The 23,787-nt window shown below is 37.6% G+C and overlaps 4 protein-coding genes across 17 annotated transcripts in view; 1 reads left to right on the forward strand and 3 right to left on the reverse strand.

Moving 5' to 3' along the window:
* Positions 1–979: 979 nt before the first annotated feature.
* On the reverse strand, positions 980–5,312 carry LOC105207901. 2 transcript variants are annotated; one of them, XR_005574995.1, is made up of 3 exons: positions 4,995–5,312; positions 4,230–4,536; positions 980–4,198 (listed from the first exon to the last, which is right to left on the reverse strand). XR_005574995.1 is itself a non-coding variant. In XM_011177587.3 (2 exons), the coding sequence occupies exons 1-2, from the start codon at positions 5,037–5,039 to the stop codon at positions 4,282–4,284; spliced, it is 300 nt and encodes a 99-aa protein (XP_011175889.1). In that variant the 5' UTR covers positions 5,040–5,312; the 3' UTR covers positions 4,205–4,281. The 2 variants fall into 2 exon arrangements, 1 of the variants encoding a protein (XP_011175889.1); XM_011177587.3 differs by lacking the exon at positions 980–4,198 and having other exon boundaries at positions 4,205–4,536.
* Positions 5,313–13,784: 8,472 nt separating this feature from the next.
* Positions 13,785–17,389, reverse strand: LOC105204021 (gastrulation defective protein 1 homolog). 6 transcript variants are annotated; one of them, XM_039450321.1, is made up of 4 exons: positions 17,215–17,387; positions 16,522–17,105; positions 14,653–16,146; positions 13,785–13,917 (listed from the first exon to the last, which is right to left on the reverse strand). In XM_039450321.1, exons 2-3 carry the CDS (start codon positions 17,056–17,058, stop codon positions 14,677–14,679), a joined length of 2,007 nt encoding a protein of 668 aa, XP_039306255.1. In that variant the 5' UTR covers positions 17,059–17,105; positions 17,215–17,387; the 3' UTR covers positions 13,785–13,917; positions 14,653–14,676. The 6 variants fall into 6 exon arrangements, with proteins under 6 accessions (XP_039306255.1, XP_011171316.2, XP_025990574.2 ...); XM_011173014.3 differs by lacking the exon at positions 13,785–13,917 and adding an exon at positions 13,943–14,244; XM_026134789.2 differs by lacking the exon at positions 13,785–13,917 and having other exon boundaries at positions 14,302–16,148; positions 16,530–17,105; positions 17,215–17,389.
* An 88-nt stretch (positions 17,390–17,477) lies between these two features.
* On the forward strand, positions 17,478–20,767 carry LOC105204020 (FK506-binding protein 5). Of its 2 annotated transcripts, none has more exons than XM_011173012.3 (3): positions 17,478–17,806; positions 18,161–18,303; positions 18,486–20,767. In XM_011173012.3, the coding sequence occupies exons 1-3, from the start codon at positions 17,625–17,627 to the stop codon at positions 19,880–19,882; spliced, it is 1,722 nt and encodes a 573-aa protein (XP_011171314.2). In that variant the 5' UTR covers positions 17,478–17,624; the 3' UTR covers positions 19,883–20,767. The 2 variants fall into 2 exon arrangements, with proteins under 2 accessions (XP_011171314.2, XP_039306257.1); XM_039450323.1 differs by having other exon boundaries at positions 17,544–17,760.
* A 114-nt stretch (positions 20,768–20,881) lies between these two features.
* Positions 20,882–23,787, reverse strand: part of LOC105204019 (aryl hydrocarbon receptor nuclear translocator-like protein 1) — a 40,988-nt gene continuing 38,082 nt past the window's right edge. For 2 of the 7 annotated variants that reach the window (XM_039450317.1, XM_026134786.2), the window contains 7 exons: positions 23,534–23,783; positions 23,315–23,453; positions 22,675–22,793; positions 22,514–22,590; positions 22,269–22,420; positions 22,059–22,206; positions 21,566–21,750 (listed from right to left, as the gene is read on the reverse strand). In XM_039450317.1, coding sequence (XP_039306251.1) covers positions 21,566–21,750; positions 22,059–22,206; positions 22,269–22,420; positions 22,514–22,590; positions 22,675–22,793; positions 23,315–23,453; positions 23,534–23,783 — 1,070 coding nt within the window. Of the gene's footprint in view, positions 21,751–22,058; positions 22,207–22,268; positions 22,421–22,513; positions 22,591–22,670; positions 22,794–23,314; positions 23,454–23,533; positions 23,784–23,787 lie in introns of those variants that run through there. The other 5 variants (XM_039450318.1, XM_039450316.1, XM_039450319.1 and 2 more) reach the window with 5 other exon arrangements.

A 23,787-nucleotide genomic window follows, 5' to 3' on the forward strand; every position in this document is an offset into this window, starting at 1 on the left:
TCATAAGATGTACATGCAAGAAAAGTTATGAAAAAAATCGAATTTTTTTCATGAAGTTTGATAAAAATTTTTTTACTTAATTGTCAAACAAGAACTACACTTATATAGATTAAAAATTTTAATTTTTTATTTTTAATAATTTATACATCTTGAATTATGGCAGCAGTGAGATGTTGTTTTTTTTAGACAGGTCCAGATTTGCAAACAATTATTGAAAATATTTTTCCTAATGTTTGAACAAAGTTATAAATAATATTCAAATATTGAAGAATAAATGTATCGTTTCAACTTAATAGCTTTTATACTTTTTTTCAAAAATAGAAAATTCTAAAAGATATAAAAAGGAAATAAAAAGTGATGTTAAAAGTGAGAATAAGTTATTCAAATAATAACGTAAACTATGCTAAACTTGAATTGAACTCTTGGATAAACATTTACTCACAGTAATACTCAAGGATTAAATGGAAATTTGTGATATCATTGCGAGAATTAAGAAATGTAAGGAAATTTACGACTCTGAACTGTAACATTAGAGCCCGATCGCAATCGTTACAGAAGAAAAACGGATCTCTAAAACGACGCAAGCATAAATGGAGATATCGCGAAAATCGTTATCAAGTTTCAACGAAATAAGTATAGACTAGTACATATACTACTGTTACACAGACGTTCGCGAAAGTGGAGCAGCGTGTCGTTAAAACGTTATTAGAAACGACGTAGAATTACAGGGGCGAAACTATAAGTTGGCCGTCGCGAGGCACTATAACCGACTCTCATTACATGTTTCTACAGTGTGATCGTTACACCGCCGCCGTAATGAGAAAATCGCGCGGATCGATATCCATTACCAATTCAAACGAAGGACTCCGGCCTGTCTTGCGATACATATTGTGGTATACGTATGTAATACTTTCACCGCTTCGTCGCGCGATCAATGAGACCCATATGATGACAGGGAGTTGTAGGAACACGTCCGGGATCGTCAATAAAACCATTTTATTTACGACACTCACATCCGCTTTACAAAGTCACAGCCTTATCGAGACGATAAAGTATATCAACACGCATCATCCATATTATACATCCATATTTTTATAGTTTCTCTTTGTATATATAAATTCTGCATCTATACATAGATATAAGTCATTAAAGCTCTTCTCTTCTTCTTCTTCTTCTTCTTTTTCTTCTTTATCTTTTTCTTCTTCTTACAATTTCAACCCGTAGGAAGAATGGAAACGCATCTCGCTACATTTTGTGAAGATTGACTTTTGCGCGCTTTGAGCAAAGGTGCCGGAAACGATCGGAAATAGAAGAATTCGGTACGAGTGAATCAGGCCGGTGCGACTTATTGCATAAATACCGTCGATACTCGAACTTGGCGAAACGTATTAAATACAAAATAAACCTTAAGCGAATGTATCGCCCGCTAGATCGTTTTAGAATTACAGAAGTGGCTCGTAGACGTACACTGCTCTTCTTCTTCGGAATTAAACTCTGATAAGTTTAACCCGTACCGAGGGTCGCTCGTGTATCTGCCGACTAATCTAACGGATGCACCTTGACCGCGCGAAATATTGAACACCTAGGATGATTATGATATAGTAAGAGTGACGACAGCGAGTTCAAAAAAGTCGAAATTTTTCCTCTTAGAAATCTTTGCATCCCCGAAATCTTTATATCAACAAGTAGGGATACAGCAGGGATACGTTCGGATTGTGTCCTACTCGATTAAACCTTTGATATTTTGATTCGTATACAGCCGAGTGCCGCTGAGAGACGTATTTGCGTCAGTGCATAGTTAAGTGAAAGAAATAGATAGTTTGAATTTTCCCTCGTTATCCTAGATCTCGTGGCTGTTAATTCTAATCGCTAGTCCCCTGAAACCTTTCTTTTCGGGGTTTACAATAATTAGATATAAATTACCTGCACACATCCACGCACGCACACGCACACGCACGCACACACTCATACACATGCACGCACACACACATGCAGTAAAATGTTCCGCCGCGCGGGTATACACGTGTCTGGGACACGTACGGGCTCGCGAGAACAAGTAATCGATCAAATCATCTAAAAAACAGTTTTCGTGACACCGAAAAACAGTGATATTGCAAAATAGTGATCCACGAGTTAGACCCGATATGATAAAACCGCGCGGATGACGGATGGAAAAGTCCTATTAAATTCCGGACGTCATTCCGCCGCCCGAACGCTCGTCGATAACACGCTAGGCGAGATATATATATTATATATTTTTTTTTGTACTACGTCACATATTGCTATTCGCTATGTCGAAAGAGACGATATGACGCGCGGAGCGTCGCGTCGCTCCTTTTCCTTACTTGCGCGACGAAAGAAACGATAAAAGTCAAGGAAGGGGAAAAGAAACGTCGGATCCGTCGGATCAGCGCCAGGAATTGAATCGAACGGGTCAACTTAATTATCAATGTACGACCGCGCTCGCAATCGCGGCTTATTTTCATCGCGGCAATAAATAAGTACGTAAGACACGTCTGTCTTATATATGGAATTAACGGCGCTAAATGAGATCGAAGCGAGCGCGAGAGTCGCGCGTGTAGGCGATTCGCGCTGAAAAATACAAGTCGCGGCGCTAGAAAATAAATCTAGTCTGGAAGACTAACTATGGGAAATATACATAAAGCGTCGCGTCTCCCCCGCGTCCTTATCTCCCGATGATACGCCGAGGGAATCGAGATACGGCTATAATACAATCCGAGGTCCAGCCACAGAGCGTCTTCTATCTCCCGTACAGCACAGAAGCTTGCAGCAGCATCGTTACAATGCTGCGATAGTGCATATTACGTAGGCATTGCGAAGATCTTTTCTGAATATTATTTCAACACTGTTACCGCAAGCTTTTTGAAAAATATTTGTAAAAATTAATGTCTCGTGTTTCATTAGATGGACGGAATTTTACTTGTAATTAGAAAACCACTCGTATTCTAATGAAATGATTCTTTAATCCTTTGTGGCGTAGTGACACACTCATATGTCATCTTTCTCTATTCAGTTTTTTTTTTACAATTTTTACAAATTTTTTGCATCTTTTTACGTCTTTTTTCAAATTTTCAAATTTTGATTTCGAAATCAGCGAGAGTATAAATCTCCCGAGTATATACCAAATTTCGTTAAAATTGGGCTGATAGAAAAATGCACGCTGCAAAGAATTAAAGGGGTGAGTCGTCAAAATTGAGTTCGAATAAAGTAAATGAGATTTTGATAGTAGAATTTTTGATTCTTCATCTAAATTATTTTAGAAGGATAATCACATTCCTAGAAGTTATATATGCCAAAATATGTTAACGATATTTGGAGTAATATCGGAGACACCGAAACGTATTACATTGTAATATTGCAATACGTCTAAAGGCGGAGACTTTCCCGTACAGCACAGAATAGCAAAAACATTGCAAAATATTCCTACGATATTTCAGCAATATTGCAGCAACGATAAAATGTCCGCTTCAGAAATATTAATACGTAATATTATATACGTTGACATTACGAATCAATATTTGTGAAACGAACATTTTACCATCGCTGCAACATTGCTGAAACATTGCAGCAATATTTTGCGACGCTCTTTCTATGCTGTGCTACATGAGTTACCACTGCAGCAACATTTCCCAGCATTTTTGCAAAGTTGCAACCTTGCAATGAAATATCTTTGCAATTATTCTGCAATCTCTCTGTGCTGTATGAGCTTCTCGACGTACGACATGTATCTATCGAAAAATAAGGGAGCGCGTAAAAGCGCTCGTATATGTCTATGTATTTGCGCGCGCGCGCTTGTGCGTGCGTGCGTGTGTGTGTGTGTGTGTGTGTGTGTGTGTGTGTGTGTGTGTGTGTGTGTGTTTGTGTGTGTGCGCGTGTGTAAAACAGATTACGGAGGGATCGTGATTAACCCTTAACCGGAATTGCAGGTTGTCGATATGTGTTAACTCTTTGGTACAGCCATTGCACTAGCCGTCGCGCTGTGGTCGTGGTCACGGAAACGAAAAATGTTCTTGAAAATAAAAACCAAGGGAACAACGTCGAATGAGTACTCGTACTCACCAGTTAAGGGTTAAATATTCGTTTCGAATGGCGCGCGTGCGATTCATTGCCACCCTCTCTCTCTCTTTCTCTCTCTCTCGCGGACGATCGCCGGCGAATTCGATCGCGGGACGAGCGATCGCCGGCGAATTCGATCGCGGGACGAGCGAGCGAGCCTGCGAGGGCGCCGGTCATCCTAGCTCGCGCCTAGCGGCACGGACGTTAGATTATCATCTCGTTCTCCCTGTTCTCGTTCCTCTGGTTCTCCTCGTACTCGTCGCAGCAACAACAGTTCGACGTGCATTCCTCTTGGTTCTCGGCCACGTACGTCATGTACGTGTCGATACTTTTGGCGTCCAGGGACGGCAAGGACCACGAGAGCGAGGTAGTCTCGAGGTCCGGGATAGCCGTGTGCCAGGAGCTAGGATTGCACGACCTTTTGGCTTTGCGGCTCCTGGTAGACAGCTTCTTGATCGCCTGCAAAGCAGAAAGCGTCGCCGATGATGAACGCTTGATGAATGACAAAGGAGAAAGAAAAAGGGGAGAGACAAGGGAGGAGGGTGCACCACTACCCCATCGTCGCGAAAAGGTCGAGCTACGTACGATAGAGTTATCCGTCAGCGCTCAAAGCCACTCCACGACACACGTAAGGACATCGATCCGCGATGATTGACCGTCACGCGCGGAGATTTCACGCCCAGGCGGAATGACGTAAACGAGCAGCGTTAATCGTTCGCATGCGAGTTAATCGCGACAAAGTCTCACGCGGAGATAACACGAGGAAGGGTATATACGCGAGAATTCGGCGATCCGCCGGTGCATCCATCGCCGCGCTCTCTCTCTATCTCCCTCTCTCTCGGAGGATGGAAGTATGCAACAGTCGGAGATACGAGCAAACACCCTGGAGGAGAATCTCGTTAAAAGAAACCGCTTACCCGCAGGATCCTGCGGCCGGACTTGCCGAGGAACTTCTTCAGCATCGCGGTCGATCTTGTCTCTCGAACGTCGTCAGTTCTACTCGTCTCTCTCTCTCTCTCTCTCTGGTCGATCAACCCTTGGTCGGGAGGAGAAACAACCTTTTCGAGAGCCGACAGTCGTATCTTCGCCGCTGCCGCCGCGGACGCGAGAGCTTGACACGCGCCGGGATTGATTTTCGGCCGTGCGCCTCGGCTTATCCGCCCTTACGGGGTTCGCGCCGTCTCGCCCGGATCGATGCGAACGCCACGGCGTCACGCGACGAAATACCGCTCCGGAGCGCCGCGCCTCTCCATTTATGACCCCGCCGCGCCGACCGGCGCGGCGCCGCGGCGCCGCACGATCATCCCCGAGCCCGGAACGCCCGAGACCGGCGCTGACGCCGCCGCGACCCCCCTGACCCGCGACGCGGAAAGACTTCCGGGGCCTGGCGGTCGCCGCGCGGAGCGGCGTGCTCGAGGCATTTAACCCTCGCCTCGCGGAGATGGAGACTAATGAGCGACCGGTAATTACGCCCGGCTTGACGTAATAGTAATTTCCACTCCGCGGGGGCGCGTCGCCCTTCCGACTGGATTGATTTTAATTGACGGTCTTAAACGGTAGCAAATAAACGTCTGCTCGTGTGACATTTCGCAAATTGCATCTGGTTTTACGTATTAAAGCCGCTTATTAGCGCAATAGAGAGTTTCCCGCTCGGAAGAGGGAATATTTCTCACATTACTGCACCTCGCTCCACGTCTCTCAATCTTTTTTTATCGCGCTTTTTTACGTATTTCTCTTTACCAGAAAATATCAGGGTTCATAATAGAGGTGTGCGCAATAGAGGTGTGCGCAAACAATTCAAATTCAAATAGTTCGAGAGTTTCGATTCATCGATTCGAATCGATCTTCTATTTTGACCGTTTCATTTATATCTCCTGAGCAACCAATCTCGTGTCAGTGCGTGTTCATTCTCTTGTTTCATCGTTTGTCGACTTTCAAAATTTTTCTAACGTTTCTAAATATTATAAACTATTTGTGCACACGATAGACAGTAGGCTTTTTAAATTTGTTTCATAGGATTACCGTTATTATTATTAATATCAAAATCATTATTACTATCATAATAATTATCATAATCATAATCAGAATCTTTATTATTATTATTATTATTATTATTATTACTATTAAGATTATTATTATTTTATAGAATTTAGAACAAAATTTGAAATTGCTTCATCATATATGTAGTTTCTTAATGAAGTCAATTAATGATAGCATTAAATATTAAAAACTTCGATAATAACATTGTAATTCGTACAATGTGTATTAAATTCTTATTTATCAGTACAACGCCCTCACAGTTATTTCTAGTATCCACAATGTAAATTTTTATTTTTAGCATTCTCAATTAAATTATAATGCAATTTTTTTTTAATAACTTTTTGATTAAGCTAATGCTTCTCTCTTGTTCCTCCGAACATCTATCTGATTTTTCATACATTTCTTTTCATTTCCAATTAATTAATTGTTATATATTTAGACCAGTATTTAATCAAATATGCATATGTGTATTTGATTAAATATTAGCCTACATTAACAATTAATTAATAGGAAATTTTATAAATATATTCTGTGTGTGTGTGTGTGTGTGTGTGTGTGTGTGTGTGTGTTTATGAAATTATACATTTCTCGTAGATTTTTGTACGCGCTTACAAGAATATCTGTAAGAAAATGATAAAATATAAATATTTTATAAGATATCAGAGGAGATATCTGTACTTGTCAGTAATTAATTTAAAGTAAATTACAAGTAACAAATAAGAAAATCGAGACCATCTGTCTAATGCGAGAGTACGAGGTACCGATTAATCAAGGCACAATTCGATAAGGAATACGCATGCACGCGAGTCCGCGCCGCGATGCACTGTGCGGTGGGACAGAACGAGTGCTCAATGGCCCGTGGGGAATAGAGGCGAGAATAAGAACGAATTGGATTAATGCACGAATGATTGAATGAGAAAATCTACCGCGAGAGCAGCAATCGCTCATTGACAAAACACTGATATACGTGATAATTTTATTGGACCGCGCGATTCCGGTCGATTAGTTCGTCCAAGTAGCGATGCCATTACAGACGATTGGATCTCGATGCTTATGCATCTGCATTACGATTTTTCTAATGTGCACACGAGAAAGCATTTGCAGACTGGGTTACGATTAATCATGTAACATTACATCACGAAGAGTGATGTCTGCCTTATCGCGAGAGACACGTAAATCGGAAGATTCAAAGTTCAATATTCCAATTAGTCAGAGAGAGTTAATTAATTTTTGCCTACTCATATGAATTATTCATTGTTGCTTTTAGATTATTTATAAAAAAAAGAGTCTCTCGTTGCGAATTATGCACCTGCACAAACGCGTTTGTAAGTAAGAGCAAGGACAAAACACGACACGAGTCGGCGTGTGCGCGTGCATACGCGTGCACGTGCACGCACGTGTGCACTACCACACGCACGCAAATGCGAAGAACGTGTTTCGCGGCTTATCGAATGTGAAACGAAGAAAATTAAGGATGGGACGTTAAAGGGCGGCGATAAACGCAATTTCACTTGTCGACGTTTCACTTGTCGACGTTTTATCATAACAGTTTCCGTCACCTAGATTCGGGCATGTTTACGCGCAAAGCGCAAACACACGCGTGCACATGTGCATTTCGTATGCATGCAACGTGAAACGTGTGGCACGTATCGATTTGTCATTTAGTAGGACCTAGATTTTTATTTAACTCGAGATGCATGTAGTATATTTATTATTTCAATGAATTATGGATTTATTTTTCATTCAGCCTTCCAAGTTATTTTCGATAATAAAATTTCATTATTATTCTATTATTAGTTCAAAAAGTTTGAAACTCATCAAAGACCCTTATTCGTTTTACAATAATTCCCGTTTTGTTTGCACATCTTCCTGCAGCTTTTTCATTTCGAAATGTCAAATATTTAATTCAACTGTCCCTACAGCGAGATGCTAAATAAACTTTAGCTCACGGACGCTTCAAATGTCATTCAGTTTTTTTATATTTAATCATGATGATTTAAATAATATTAAATTATATTTCAATGCGAATACACACACACACACACACACGCACGCGATAATTTGTTTTAAAAAAGATATTGAATGTAATCAATATTGTCGATAATATTTAATACGAGCCAATTGCATACTCTTTAGGATGCAATTGGCTCTTTCAGTATTAAGTTACATGAAATATCGAAATAATTACAGAACTATTTTTTTTTAATTAAAACGCATGTGTATCTTGTAAAGCAATCCATCTACGTAAAAGGGAATTCGGTTTAAAAAAATTTCTACCACACTCATCCGCCCAGAAATTTAAATCTAGTACTACCTAGCTCTACACCTATGTACATTTTTGCACATCAATACATTTATTCTTCTTCAATCTGAAATGCGGGTAATCTAAATAGTAAACTATTCTTCAATCAAAGTGATAACGTGAACGGCCGAGCACACGTGAATGAAATTGAATCGACGCTCCTCCGAGGATGCAACCGGGAAGTCGAGAGAGCCGGATAAATCCCGGGAGCCCACGCGCTTTACTCCTCTCGCTCTCTCCTTCTCTCACGATTGCGTGCACACACGTGCGCGTCGTGTGCGTGTGACGCGTGTGAGCGCGACCGTTCTCACGCGGCGGCACGCGCCGCACTGTGCGTGCCCCCCACCCCCCTCAACCCTCCTACCCCCGTGATGCACGTCGGCCACGTGCCACCCCCGAGTGGCCCCACGGAAAACTCATAATTGTCATAACATACGAGAGCCGCGACCCGACCGTGGAAGGATCTCCCTCCACACCCCTCGGATTCCACCCCGGAATTGAAATCGCGAGTGCACTCTCCGGTTAGTTAATCGTTCGGTGGTCCCGATAAATCTTTCCCCCCGGCGTTACTCGCGTTATCTCGTATCTGAAATGATTGCGCCTTATCGAACGAGCGTTTCGTCGCAGATAATAAAGTTACTCGCGGCAATAAAATGATGCAATTGCGAAAGAACTTTTCGCAAAAGTGCGAAACGCGTACTTCGATCGCCTTCCCCTGTTTAGTCTGTGAATGGAACGCGATAATCGTAAATACGAGATGAAAAATGAGCATCGGGAGTCTGCGGTGGCGAATCTCTCGTCTCTCGATTCACTCGTGATTTTCTCACTGCGTTGTAATAATTGCGACGCGTCCAGCTGATCGGGTGACTGGACGCGGACTCGGCAATCATTTTTTGCGGGGTCCAAGGGGAAACAATCGCCATCGGCGACGGGGTATAACGAGCGGCGCGTGGCGGTGTCGCGTGGCTACAAATGCTCGCTCAAACATCGCGGCCCGACGAAAATAAGTCCCGCCTAATTGAGGCGGCCGTTCCATTATAGAGATTAGACTTCAAACGAGGTTTGCATTGTGTATGCGCGTATGTATGTCTCGCGCGATTAATTAATACCTTGGGAAACATTATATCTTTCGAGAGAAAAAATTTGAAAATGGATATTGAAGTGGACATTTGTTTATATATAATTCGGAATTTTCTTTAGAAATCAGAAGCAGAACAATTACAAGCATATATTTTGATCCTTGTTATATCGAGTTTCGTTATTGAATGCGTCATGAATTGCATGAGCGCTGTTACGTCAATGCAACGTTCGATCTGTCGCAAATATTTGCAAAATCGCCGCATCGTCGTCACGGTCATTCAGCACGTACCAAATGCGTTACATTCACCTACAATTGAAATACAAAACCGGACATTTGTTGATATTTAATTGTAATATTAGAACTATCGATGATTAATCTTTTATACTTATTTTTGCTACTTAAATTTAATTAGAATTGGATAGCGATCAATTAAAAAGTTAAAAGTTAAATAAGATTAAAAATTTACTAACCTTTAATTTAACTTAGTCAATTTCAAATGAGTTAATTTTAACTTTAACTAGAGAGTTATTTTTAAAGCACAACTTTAACTTGTTGATTCTTTTGCTAAGTTAAATGTTTACCTACCTAAAGGAAAAAAATTGTAAAAGAAAATTACGTTCCCATATAAAAAATAATATTTCTTTGTTATTTCATATAAACTTCGTTTACAAATAAAATATTAAATTTATTTGACGATCGATAAAATAATTTCTTGTTTTGTTATTTAGAGTGATCCAATTTTAAAGAATTACAATATTCTAGTTCAATATGAATATTTTTTTTAATTTAACTTTTAATTTATTTTAATGTAACTTAAATTAATTTAAAATTGACGCAATTTTTTACGTAAATAATTTTAACTTTAACTTGATTCAATTTTTTTTTAAATATTGAATTTTTAAACCTGTGTATGTATATATGTATATATATATATATATATATATATATATATATATATATATATATACACGCTATATATATGTATGTAAATTTACTTTTTACTTTGAAAAAAGAGGTGAAGGAGAAAAGTAAATTAAACAATTTAATTTACTTTACATATCGCAACAAACATCGCAATTTCAGAAAATGCACTGTTATAAATTTAATAAAAAGTTATGAATCAATCACTTTGACTGCTTTGGTAGTTCTAGACGATAAATATATCGATTAAACTTTCGTGCAAATTTTGATTTCCAAGAAAAATATTTATTCTGAATAACAAAATGTAAATAACAAAGAAATAAAATTTTTTTCACAAAAGTGATATGATTTCTCTAGAGTTAATGTTTCAATTTTTACGAAAATCAATTTAATAAACAGTTATGATACAGAATTTTATTAAAATTGTAAATAGGGAATTTTTTTATGTATGTTAAAAATATATTGAGGCTAGCTATATCGTTCTGTAATGTAAAACATTAATCTTTTCACTTTCTTAATTTTTAATACAAGTGTTTAAATTGTACTGAACAGCCTTAAGAAGAAAAGTCTAAATAATTTGTTCGCAATAACTTAACACATAGATACTCGATCTTTGACAATTTGTCTAATGTCCTATCCATTCGCGTCATGAAGCAGAATAAATAATTTTTGTTGTGAACTTCGTGGAAAAACAAGGTGTTTACTCGGGCAAGAAGATTGTCATACAGAGCGAACGAGATTAGGAGGATATTTATAACCAAAGATATCACAATAAATTTATATATAACGCAACGTACTATACATGCGCATACATCATTTGCTTATATATACAAGCAAATAATGTTTTCGTATGTAAACCAGAATAAATAAACATTCAATACTGATCGCTTAAAATGCAAGTAGAAGTATCGAAGTATCAAAGGCGTGGGAAATGTTACGTTTCGAGGGGGCAAAGCAGAGTAACAGAAGAGAATATAAAATGCAAATATCAGCAGAGAGAACATAATGAAATTAATATTCTCGTGAAGTGAGAAAAATTATAAGTTAAAAGAAAACGCAGGAATTGTACTTTAAAGCGCTTTAATTTATTGCAACTTGCATCGTGTCGTATCTATTGAAAAAACAAATGCGTGGCTTTGATTACACAATAATTTTGTATCGTATAAAATTCTTCTCCTTACAAAAAGTAAGTACATATAAAAATTGCGCCAGCTGTCGATAAAAAATTCTCTATAATCATATATCTCCGAAAAAATAGCGATATCGTTCTATCAAATATAACATTTTTACTTTATATTTAACATAATAAGTATTGTAATTGTTATGTGTAACTAATCGTTAAGTAATTTTCAATTGTACCTTTTCCTACATTGTTTTTTTTTTTTTTTTTGAAGAAAATAATATATATTAAATTGCGTTTGTAGTTTGTAATTATATAAGTTCTTTAATGTAAAAACTGAAACCAATTTGTAAAAACAATTAATTTTATACTTATATTTATCATTCTGTTATAATTGTAATAACACTCATATCATATGTATAATATAATAAAAATAAATTAAGAAAAAGCTATTTAAGTCACACTGTCGGTTCCGATTAAAATTAATCGGAGTTGGTTGAAGTGGACCACGTTCACAGTATTAAAAATCAGACCCAATCATGTGTTTTATCAATTGATATTAATATATATTTTTAGATTGTATCATGGGGCATCAAAAGTAATTTTTTAGGAGCAATAACTTATAATATTGGAGGGCAAATCAAAGCTAAACAGCCTTGCCAGGACTTGATTTGAACGTTTGTTCAGATATATTTGAATTATATTCTCTATTTGCATCATTGAGTAAATTATCAATAACTTCACATACTACATACACAGGCTTTAACGAGCCGCTCGAATCAACGTTACTATTGTCTCTGACTTGCAAGTTTAATGATTGTCTCTTAGCTACATTTAAAGACAATCTTAGACTTTTATGAATTGGAGAACTCTTGTAGGTGACTCTTGTAGGTGATATCGTTCTTAGATCCATTGATGGATCTTTTTGAAAAGCTGAGCGATGATAATCGTAGCATTAATGGAGTTTCGTCAATATCATTTTCCTTATTATAAATTGGAGAACTTTTGTTCGTGATATTGTTCTTAGATCCATTGATGGATCTTTTTGAAGAGCTGAGCAATGACAATCGTAGCATTAATGGAGTTTCGTCAATATCATTTTCCTTATTATGAATTGGAGAACTCTTGTTCGTGATATTGTTCTTAGATCCATTGACAGGTCTTTCTGAAGGACTGAACAATGATAATCGTAGCATTAATGGAGTTTCTCATCAATATCATTTTCCTTATTCAGATCAAACCTAGAACTTGAGCTATTATTAACCAAAACATTTGCAAAGGCATTTTTTCCTATACTTATCCGTGCGAGCTGTATAAAGCAAGATTTTAAATATTTGCCAGAAGGAATTTTGATGCTTTCATCACTTGCATGCGAAGAGACAACAATCTCATTAGCATTAGATATTGCCTTTTCCACATTTGGGTGCAATAAATTCAAAGAGTTAGTTTCATTGGTACAGACAGCGGTTTCAGTAAGATCCAATGCTTTCAAGAAGGCATATTTGTCAATGCTCTTTCCTTTCGTGGCTTTCAGCTGAACCTTTTTCAAATCGCGCTCCAATTCTTTTTCTCAGATGTCGAAGTTTGCAGTATATTGCGTTTAACTATTCCTAAAAGGTAACATGTGTCATGAGTATTATAATCTATAATAAAAAGTTAAATTGCTAATTTCTACCTGCATTAAAATTGTGTTTTGTTAAAGCAGTATGCTTATTATTAGAGGTTTCCAAATTATCCCACCACTCTGAAGAACTCTGAATAGAATCTATTTGTGAATTTTCATTCAATTATCTAGCAGTCTCGTTTCTACTGTAAATCAGAGAGTACCGCGGAGGTGTACTTACCTCCAGATTATTCCAAAATGTTCGTCCTGTAGAAAAAAGATACATGAAAATTTCATCAAAGATCATGTTTAAGTTTTGGTTTGCCTGTGGCAATAAATCACCATAAAGCAAAATGACAAAGGAAAGATGCTTTACCTTCACCCACGATAGTTGTATCTGAATCGAAAACAAAGGAATTCATAAAGTTGCTGGATCTACGTCTAGAGTTTTGTCTTAGTACTCGATTAATGCTTTTTCTCTTATCCATGTTTATGGAACAGGAACAACACGGTAGAAGATACCTGGTTTATCTTTTAGCAGCGGAATGAATATGTTGCAAGTTTGGTTCGGAAATTTGAACTTCGCAGTTCAAATCGTTCGAACGTCAACCATTTTTTTTTTGTTATCCGGTTGGAGAGTTTATCCGGTTGGAGAGTTGGTGCCTTCAGCTCACAATCAAGGACTTCGCACCAGCACCAACCACCAAGAGGTTATGCTATGCTTAGTCACATGGTCATAGAAGTCCTTCAGAAGTCCATTTTTTTTTATAAATCTATCATTTTTTAAAAATCAACCACTTAACTTTGTAAATGTATCCTTTACTTAAATGTAATGATAGATATATATTTTTAAGTTTTATAAGTAAACATGGTCTTCATTTAATTATAAATAAAAATAAATGTAATCAACTTTTTCAAAAATAGACTGTCCAACTTTATGAAGCCTTACGCAAATAAGACAAATTTATAAATTAAATTCTTCATTCATATAAGAAGAAAAAGTACATAAGGTAAATATTATCAAAAAATCTGCCATCCAACATTGTGAATACATTCTTATTCAAGTGTAATAATTATATTCTTTTAAACATATTCTTTACCTATAAAAAAGAAAGATACATGTAATTAATATTTATCCGCCAGTCTAAAAACTTTGATATTATTTATAAATACATCTTTATTGGACAAATATTACAAAACATAATAAGACATTAAATTCTATTAGATTTATGTATAGCAAAGACTAATATGAACTAAACAATTAAAATAATATTATTAGGTTGGGACAAAAGTTTGCAGTGTTTAAATATTTTTTAAAGTTTAGATATTTATACATAAATTTATTCAACCACATATGTGCCACTGTAAACCATTGTCCCAATACATTAAATTAAACGCATTTTGTACAATATTCAATATTCTACAACGTAACATTTTCAAAAAAGTTCTCTGATTAATTCGCTATATATACTATACCAAATGAATACACATAATTACATAGTACTTACGTATGTACAAAGTGAATATAAGTCCTAAGTTTTTTGTTTCTTATTACTCGGCCCACTACTATCTTGATCATCGTTTTGAAAAATTGTTTTCGGCTGCGTCTTCTTGTACGCGGGTGCGATCCAGTACGGTTCTTCCTCAGCTATCTTTGCGTACTTGAGAATAGCCTCCCTGGGATCCTGATCGTCCTCTATCCGTTTGCTCAGCCCAAGATTGCGTATAACGTAGGAACTAAGCGTTCCTCCGGAGGATGCCACTCTGCCACCCTGGCCAGAGGTGATAGGCAAATCTGGACGCCTCGATTTCACCGGATCGAGCCTATCCTTTTCCATCTGCTTGCGAACTGACTTGGGCCTGTCCTGACGGAATAGGGGAAGCGCGTGAGGTGTTATAATCTGCTGGGTGGACATTATCTCGATGTGCTTCTGCTTCATGTGCGTCTTGACGACGCACAATTTGGCGCCTCTCATGCTCTTCTTGGAATCGTAGTATACCTTGACAATGCCATTGCCACAGCCGACAAACACCTGATTCAATTTCGGGTGCCATAGAGTCTTTATCACATGCGAGTTTGTCACGGGAATCTCTCTGACCAAGTTGAATGTTTTACTGTCATAGAACAACACCCTGCCAGTCGTCTCTCCTTTGTTCAAAGATTCCCCCGTGACGATCATCGAGTCATCTGGACTGAACATGCAATCTGTGGTATCGTAACGCGAGAACAGTCCCTTGGCTTCAAAGATTGGCACTTTGAACGCTCGTAAGTCCCACAATTTCAAAGTGTCGTCGCAGGCTCTGCTCGCCAACAGTTGCCCAAGATACGAGAAGCTCAGACTCGACACCTCGCTGGATTGTGCGTGCGCACCGCGTAACATAAGGGATGGGTTCACAAAATTCTTCCTGTGGTCCCACATCTGAATCGAGCCGTCTATACAACCGCAAGCAACGGCCGCGCCTTCTCGGCTGTAGGCGCACGTGGTAGGAATAGTTTTCACGCCGTTTTGCGCACGACACTTTATCAGGCTCTTATGTGCACGCGGCCTATATAAATTCCATATTCGACAGGTGCTGTCTTGAGAACAGGTCATATACTCTTCTTTTGTGAATGGATGCCAACAACCGCTGTTTAGACTGGCGGTATGGCCCTTCGTGCGCGCCATATCTGTGATGTACTGATCGCCCTTAACAGTCTCGCATTTCTCAAAGCCATCTCGATCCAGGACCTTTGCCTGCGCTGCCCCTGAGATCACCAGTATCACATCCCCGGTCATAGAATACTGCAAGCACTTGATGGGATGATTCTCGCAGGGCTGCAAGGTCCTGAAGCTCTTCATGGTTGTGTCCATGCCAGCAAAATCCCAGAAACAGACGTCATAGTCAATGGAGCCGGACGCTAGTCGAGCCCCTGATGGATCCGCTGCAATGGCAATCACTGCTTTGGTGCCATGAGTCATTGAGACCTCATGAGAACAAGGAATCTTGTCCCTCAATGTTACCTGTAATAACATAATATAGAAAGATGAAAACATAATTAAACACACAATACAATTTAGAATGATAACTCTCTGATGTTTCTTATCATTAATTTTTTAATAAAAATTTGCAAAGACATACCTGGATGTGTATGCCATATTTATTACTAATTGATTGTCAATATTTGGTATTATCAAAAATTAGAAAAAGTGATAAACAAAACATCTTGCCAAAAAGAGATAGAATTTAAATTTAAAAATAAAATTTCAAAAATTTCTGCAAGCTTGAATAAAATTTCATGAAAAAATCTATGATTTTCAGAGATAAACAAGACATTTCCTGAAATTTTCAAATTTTTCAGTTTTAAATTTCTCAGTTCAAACATTCTGAATACATACCTCTTCTTCTTCTTCTTCTTCTTCAGATTCTTTATCATTGTCATCGTCATCGTCATCGTCATCATTTTCAGTCTTCTCAGTCTTCTTTTCTGCATTGGAATCCTTAGTCGCTTCCGAAGTAACAAGCATCAAAGATGGTATAGGTGGGCCAATGAAATTGTCGTCGTCTTCGTCATCGTCATTATTGTCGCTCACCTTGTCCTCTTTAGGTTCCACAATTTCCCTGGGTTTCTCCTTTTCGATCACACTTTGTTTGTTGCTGTTTATGGTCTTGGTGATGTTTTCCATCATTTCCTGCACATCAAAGGACTTGGCCTTCTTACCAAAACTCATGATGCCCATCATCTTCTGCATATTCTGGGTCTCTTCCTCATCCTCTGGCTTGATCTCATCCATCTTTTTCACATTGTTTTCTTCACGTTTCTTACCAAAAGTGCCGAATCCCCCGGAGCTGGAAGTCTCTACTGGTTCCTCGGACACTGATTTATTCAAATTGGCACTTATCTTGCCGAAGGTTATGGTCTTTTTCGAATTCATAATTGCCAGATGACGGCGACTCGGTATTTTAAATTCACGCGCAGTTCCTAGTTGTACGACAAAACAATATAACAATATAACATGTAATAAAACAAAGAGTTTCGTTAATTAAACTAAACAATAATCTTACATTCATTCAGCATATATACGACTTACCGCTTGTTGTGATTTGTTATTACTTGTAACAATAAAGATTCCAAAACATTCCAGAATGACTGATTTGTTTTCTTTTTACATCCGAAGAACTGAACTGCATGCATGCATGGTTATCTTTTCTCTTTTTATTTTCACATTGGAGAGAAAAAGAGAATGATGAAATATGCAAGTCAACCCAGTTCAACCCTGAAGTATGAAAAGAGAATAAACCTATGAAGTAACGACGAGACACAACCTCTTTGACAGAGACAGACGCTGAGCTTGAGAATTTGTGTTTTGTCCGCTGATTAGCGCGGGAGTCGAACAGTGAAACTAACCTCAAAAACATTTGCTGCGTCCTAACCTATTACACGTTATTTCGGTTATTTCGCAAAATGTTTTTCCGGCACATATTATAAACGAAATTTCAAATGAATCGAAGTGAAGTAAAGTGGACCTCCCTGGAGCTCAGTGGACTCCTGGAGGACGAGGAATCTCACGTGCACTTCGCGAGAACCACCAAACACCTCGCGCTACATCCATACCACTTGAACAACATTCAGCGAGGTATCAACCAGATTTTAGGATCGTCGTTGAACACTTACGACAGGGAGTACGCATTTATTTATATATTTTTTTAACACAGCACAAATATTCATCTCTGATTTCTCAATTATTTATACATCTTAATTGATATTTTATTTAATGTTTATAAAAGTGAAAGATCAAACATCCATTATTGAAATATAAGTATCTCTTTGTTGCACATAAAATAACTTTATTATTTTGTGATTTATCTGTATGCAAGCCACAATAAAATTATGTTTAAATAAAATTATGTGACAACAAATTAGGTGATAAGTTACAATGTACAAATAAAAAATTGCTAGGAAGAAAATATTCTAAGATCTCTTTCACAAATGATACATATAATTGGGAGGAATTTAATAAAAATTTTATATTTTAGATTGAAAGGGTTTATGCTAGCCTTTCGAAGCCCTAAATTGCTTAGCAATCTAGGAGAAATTCTATATGACTCTCCCTTCATTCACGTTGATGTTGAAGCAGATTTTTATCTGTTTTCTCCCACGGTCGGAACATTCCTAAAAGGTAAGATAAATTATATTTTTGCTATACAAATTGTTACATGTTTCACTAATGTAGTAATTCCAGTAATTATGATTACAATAGATTCAACTTATTAATTTCTATAAATTATAATTTATTTCTATTCAATCAATTTATCCAGTTTTATGAAATACTGATTTATAATAATTCCCATTATTTTGCAGGTATAGTGAATAAGAAAGGCTTGGATCACATTGTAGTGCTGGTTCATAAAATATATACAATATCTATTCCAAAACCAGATGATACAGAGGAATGGCCAGGTGAGCTTGTAGAGATCGGTCAAGAAGTGAAATGTTGTGTGAGTCAAATAGACAACAAAAGTAAACCCCCTTACATCTGCGCCACTTTGAGATCCGATTACTCGCAAGGTTGTAGATTAAGTTTAAATAATATTGATAATGTAGACAGTACAATTGAAAGTATGAATACTTCTATGAGAATTGATGCTTCAGCTAATGGAATATCAGAAGATGATGGTGTTTCTGAAAAAGAGAGGAAGAAACATCGAAAAAAACATAAAAAGTCTCATGAAAATGATACAGAATCTGTTTGTAAAGTTGAAAACATATCAGAGGCGTCTGATAACGTAAAAAATAATAGTTCTGTAACTATCAAATCTGAAAAGAAATCGCGATACCAAAATATACAAGATACTGTATTAAGTACTGACGAGTTTCTGAATAATTCAGAAGTCGATAATGTTTCTAAAAAACATAAGAAAAGCAAGAAAATATCTAAATCGTTGCTTAGTGATGATACAGTTTTAGATGAACATACGGAGTTACGTAAAGCAATGAAGAGAGAAAGTTCTATTCCGTTAGATAGTATTACTGAAACTGAGACGAAAAAGAGAAAGAAACAGGCAAAAAAATCTAAGGAATCTGATTCAGAAATTGTATCAATAAAGACAGAAAAAGAAGTAATTTGTATGACAGAGGGCACTATTTCTAAACATATTAAAACTGAAAAAGAAGAACAATACAGTGAAACAGAAAGGAAAAAAAAGAAGAAACATGCGAAGAAATCTAAAGAATCCGATTCGGAGACTGTATCGATAAAGACAGAAAAAGAAGATAAAATTTGTATGGCAGAGGGCACTATTCCCAAACATATTAAAGCTGAGAAAGAAGAGCAACATAGTGAAACAGAAAAGAAAAAGAAGAAAAAACATACGAAGAAATCTAAAGAATCTGATTCGGAAACTGTATCAATAAAGACAGAAAAAGAAGATAAAATTTGTATGGCAGAGAGCATTATTGTCAAACATATTAAAGTTGAAAAAGAAGAGCAACATAGTGAAACAGAAAAGAAAAAGAAGAAAAAACACACGAAGAAATCTAAAGAATCTGATCCGGAAACTGTATCAATAAAGACAGAAAACAAAGAAATAATTTGTCAGACAGGGGGCATTATTCCTAAACATATTAAATCTGAAAAGCAATGTGTATCAAATAGCGATCTTTCTTCAAGTAACTTAGAAGATAATGTATCTAAAAAGCATAAGAAAAACAAGAAACCATATATGAAAATGTCAGATTCGGAATCAGGGGGTTGTTAACATTTAAACATTTTATTCGTGGATACAAATTATTGTAACGTACACTTGTAATTGTTGTGTACTCTGTGAATCGGGCTTAGACATTTAAAGCTCTAAAATTGTGCACCGTTATCATGTATCAACTGGCGATTACGAGTTGCTCGATAATTAATTTTAATCTCACTTCTCGGTTATTTTTCTTAATCAGTAATTCTAACAAATACGAGTATTTATAAACAATTATGACAATTTTCCATCTTTGCAATTATGAGAAATTCTCTTTATTAAACATCTAACAACGATTTTGTACTTATGTAGAAGATATCACCGTTAATATCACGATGATTTATTTGGACATCAGAGTACACGATATATTGATAATTTTCTCATTAGCATTGATGTAAATAATCATATAATTTATCTCACATTGTATATAAAAAAAACTTGCCTGAGCTCATATGATAGTTTCTGTAATTAACATAAAAACGTACGGAAAAAGTTATATTTCAAAATTTGCACCTCAGAATATAATTCAACCTGGCAAACTGTGTTCTCATAATATTGCAAATTTAGCCTTTAAAATACGAATTTACAACTATGTTTTAGTTGTTTTATTTCGTTTGAATTATATTTACTTGAAGAATGCGAGTTGTTTTTAATAGGAGTTTTAATTTGTAATCTCTTGCCAAAATGATAATGAATTCTTGAAAACAGAATCCCTCTATGATTTAAAATATCATGTATTCTGAAATTGGTGTAAGAAAGAATTTCTCGCAATTACCTTGATTTATACACAAGAGATTCACCTTCATTTATTTGTACCAAATGTAGATACCAAGATGTCTTGTGAATATTTGTGAATATCTCTTTTTTAATATCAGACAATAAATTACAGCAGTAATGTCATGTTATTTACATTAATTCTTACCTTACGACATTCCACTTGTATCTCTCTTAGAAATATTACGATACTTTCGCATAGGTTTGAGTCGTATGAAGAAATGAAATGTACAGAATTGCTAGATTGCAGCATCAGAATAATTTAGTTATCAATACATCATTTCTAGATGGTACGTTCGGGAGTCCATATGCACACATAACGAGTAAACTCTGCTTGCTCCGTACGTTCGCCAAGTTAAAAGATTTATTTGCTGAAAGTCTTCACGTACAAATATTCCTACGATTTAATTAGGTACACTTAAATGGCATATCACGCGTGCATGCACTGCGTGCCTGTATATTTACACGTATAACGTCAATTTGTCACTAGAACGTTAGGTATTCGCACATTATTGTCCGCACTATTGTCACACCACTGTAATCTTTGAGGGCGTTCGTCAACGCTTCATTCGTCTCTTGCTGCTAAACACAAATTATTTCTTTCTTTTAAGTTTCTTTTGAGTACTCATTGTCAGCAGCAAAAGACAGACGAAGGAATATAACATACATACATATATATATATATGTATGTATGTATATATGTATATATATATATATATATATAGGATTCACGGATATCAATAAAGACAGTTAATTGATTGTGATTTAGAAGTTCCGTTTAGAAGCTACAGTTCGCTCAACCAAATCCTATTACCTTAAAAGCACCATTTTAGCACCAAGTCTCGTATGAACGTTCTGAATGCTTCTCGTCTGATCAAAAAACGTTTACTGCATTCTACAATCGCAGACTAAAATGCATACGTATTATGGCAACGGCCATGGCAATCCAGAAAAATCCACGGGACCGCCCAGACCCGCGTCCGCCTCCAGCAGGCTCATAATGACAGCCATCGCTGCCTCGTCGTTGCCGTCAGACGGGATCGGATTTGGCGATTCGTTAATCGCAGTGCCACCAATTATATCCATCATGTCGTCGTCTGGTGACGCTCCTGAAAGGAGGTGGACAGGATATTACGTTGTGCGTGATATCGCTAATATCAACACGCGCTTGAGCTGTGTCGAAAAACAGAATTAACGCTACGCTCTGCATAGTATTACTTAATTTGCCTCTCGTAATCTTCCTTAAGGAGAAATTTTATATTAAATTGATCAAATTGTTTTCGTACACGCGCCCTAGCAAAACCCTTTCTCTCGTGAGAGCTCCGCTCTCTATTTTCTTTTATCTGTGAATAATTTTGGGCGAGCGTACTACACACCAAAAAAAAAACGATTCCTTAGAGACAGTAATAGCTATGACCTTGGTCATTCACGATGCTGTTGAGTTGCACGTTGTTCGCTATGTGGTTGAGCGTCGACGTGGGATTGCTGCTGCTGTTGTTGTCGCTGCCGATGCCACTCGGCTGGGAAACGTCAGGTATCCTCTCCGGCGACGTCGTGATTTGCGACTTTAATCATAGACAAATAATAAGAAGGTCAGTTGGACCCGATCGAATTCAGACATACTCACTTCGATATTCAATAAACCGATCTCCGTCGCTGGACCAGGGCTGCTGCCCGAAGAAGAATCTTCTCCGCGCCTTTGTAAGTCCTCCTCCGCTATTTGCCGGCCGATCTTGCTTACCTCCACGTGGCTCGAGATCAGTTTTTCTAATCCATTACCTGTTAACGAGGAATTTAAGCATGACCCCTCAACCAATTGCTCCGGCAAGTCGCGATAACGTCGCATAAACGCGCGCTTCAAATTGCACTTACTCTGCGTGAAATAATCAAAGTTGCCCTGCACGCTCGAGTCCTCAGATCTGTTATTTCCTCCTAAATGCGCGTCGCAGCTGAAAAAGCGACAGAGAACTCTTTATACTCTTTATACAGCAACATCGCGCGCGACGCGTGGAATGTCGGTAATCGTTGCTTACAAGACAGCGGAATTCTTGGCGATTAGATACTCGATGTCTTTGGTCCATGGATTCCTGAAGGATTTCCACTCGGACTGCAATCGTACGAAGTTCGCGCCCTTGCTTCTGAACCTGTAGATCTGTGAAAGCAACAACACGCGCGAGATCAAAATGCGGAATCGTTATCGTGAGCGTAGATACCTCTTTACGTTTCACAATAAAAGAAAATTAATTTTAATAAATTGAAAATTTGTAATCCATTTTAATACATTTTGGATTAAAAAATAGCAATTACGTCATTTCAATCCCCTTACATGAATTAAATTGGATTATATAATCCGCATAACTTTTTTTGAAAGAATAATAATCTCGTAGTTTCAATTCAACTTCATGGATTAAAGTGGATTCAATAAATTTTTAAATTTTAATTAGGCTGACATAAATTTTAAAAAAATCAAAAATTGGAGTTCGGCAATCCATTTCTATCCATTTCAATCAATTTCTGTTTGTTGAGTTAGTCGACGATCAAGTCGCGGGAATATGTCCTTGACACCAGTATCGTGCGGTTATTAACAATTTTAATGCCTTAAAATGAATTTTAATCCGATTATCACCGCGGAGGAATGATTGCGGAATGATAACGATGAGTGACACTAATCACCTGTGTGGTAACGCGCTCGGAAGTCTGCAACGCGGCTTTATGAGATCCCGCCAGGTGAGGAATGTCATCGTGGTGGTAGTATTCGTACATACTGGTGCCCAACAGTTCCTGAGGTAGAAAGCCCAATACTGGAGTAACTCTAAATGATGAAAAAGATGATTCTCTCATGTATCCAAAATATTTTTCGCTGCTTAACTATCTTTAACGATCTCGGTATACCTTTGGTCGACGAACAGAAACTTGCCGTCCATTGCGTGTCGCGAAACGAACTGTACAGGCTTTGAATGGGGTGCCGTCCTCGACGGCAACGCAGTCGTCGATATCGCCGTTTGGATCCGGCCGACCGCTACCAAGCAGGACAAATTGCAAGCCTCGCCGTCGGCCTCGCCCTCCTGCTCCTCGAGGCCGATCTTCGCGGGCGCCCAAGACTTCAGGTAACCCGTGCACTGAATCACGCAATACTTCCAATCTAA

This window comes from Solenopsis invicta, chromosome 6 (assembly GCF_016802725.1).
Source record: "Solenopsis invicta isolate M01_SB chromosome 6, UNIL_Sinv_3.0, whole genome shotgun sequence".
In the NCBI taxonomy this organism is placed as follows: domain Eukaryota; kingdom Metazoa; phylum Arthropoda; class Insecta; order Hymenoptera; family Formicidae; genus Solenopsis; species Solenopsis invicta.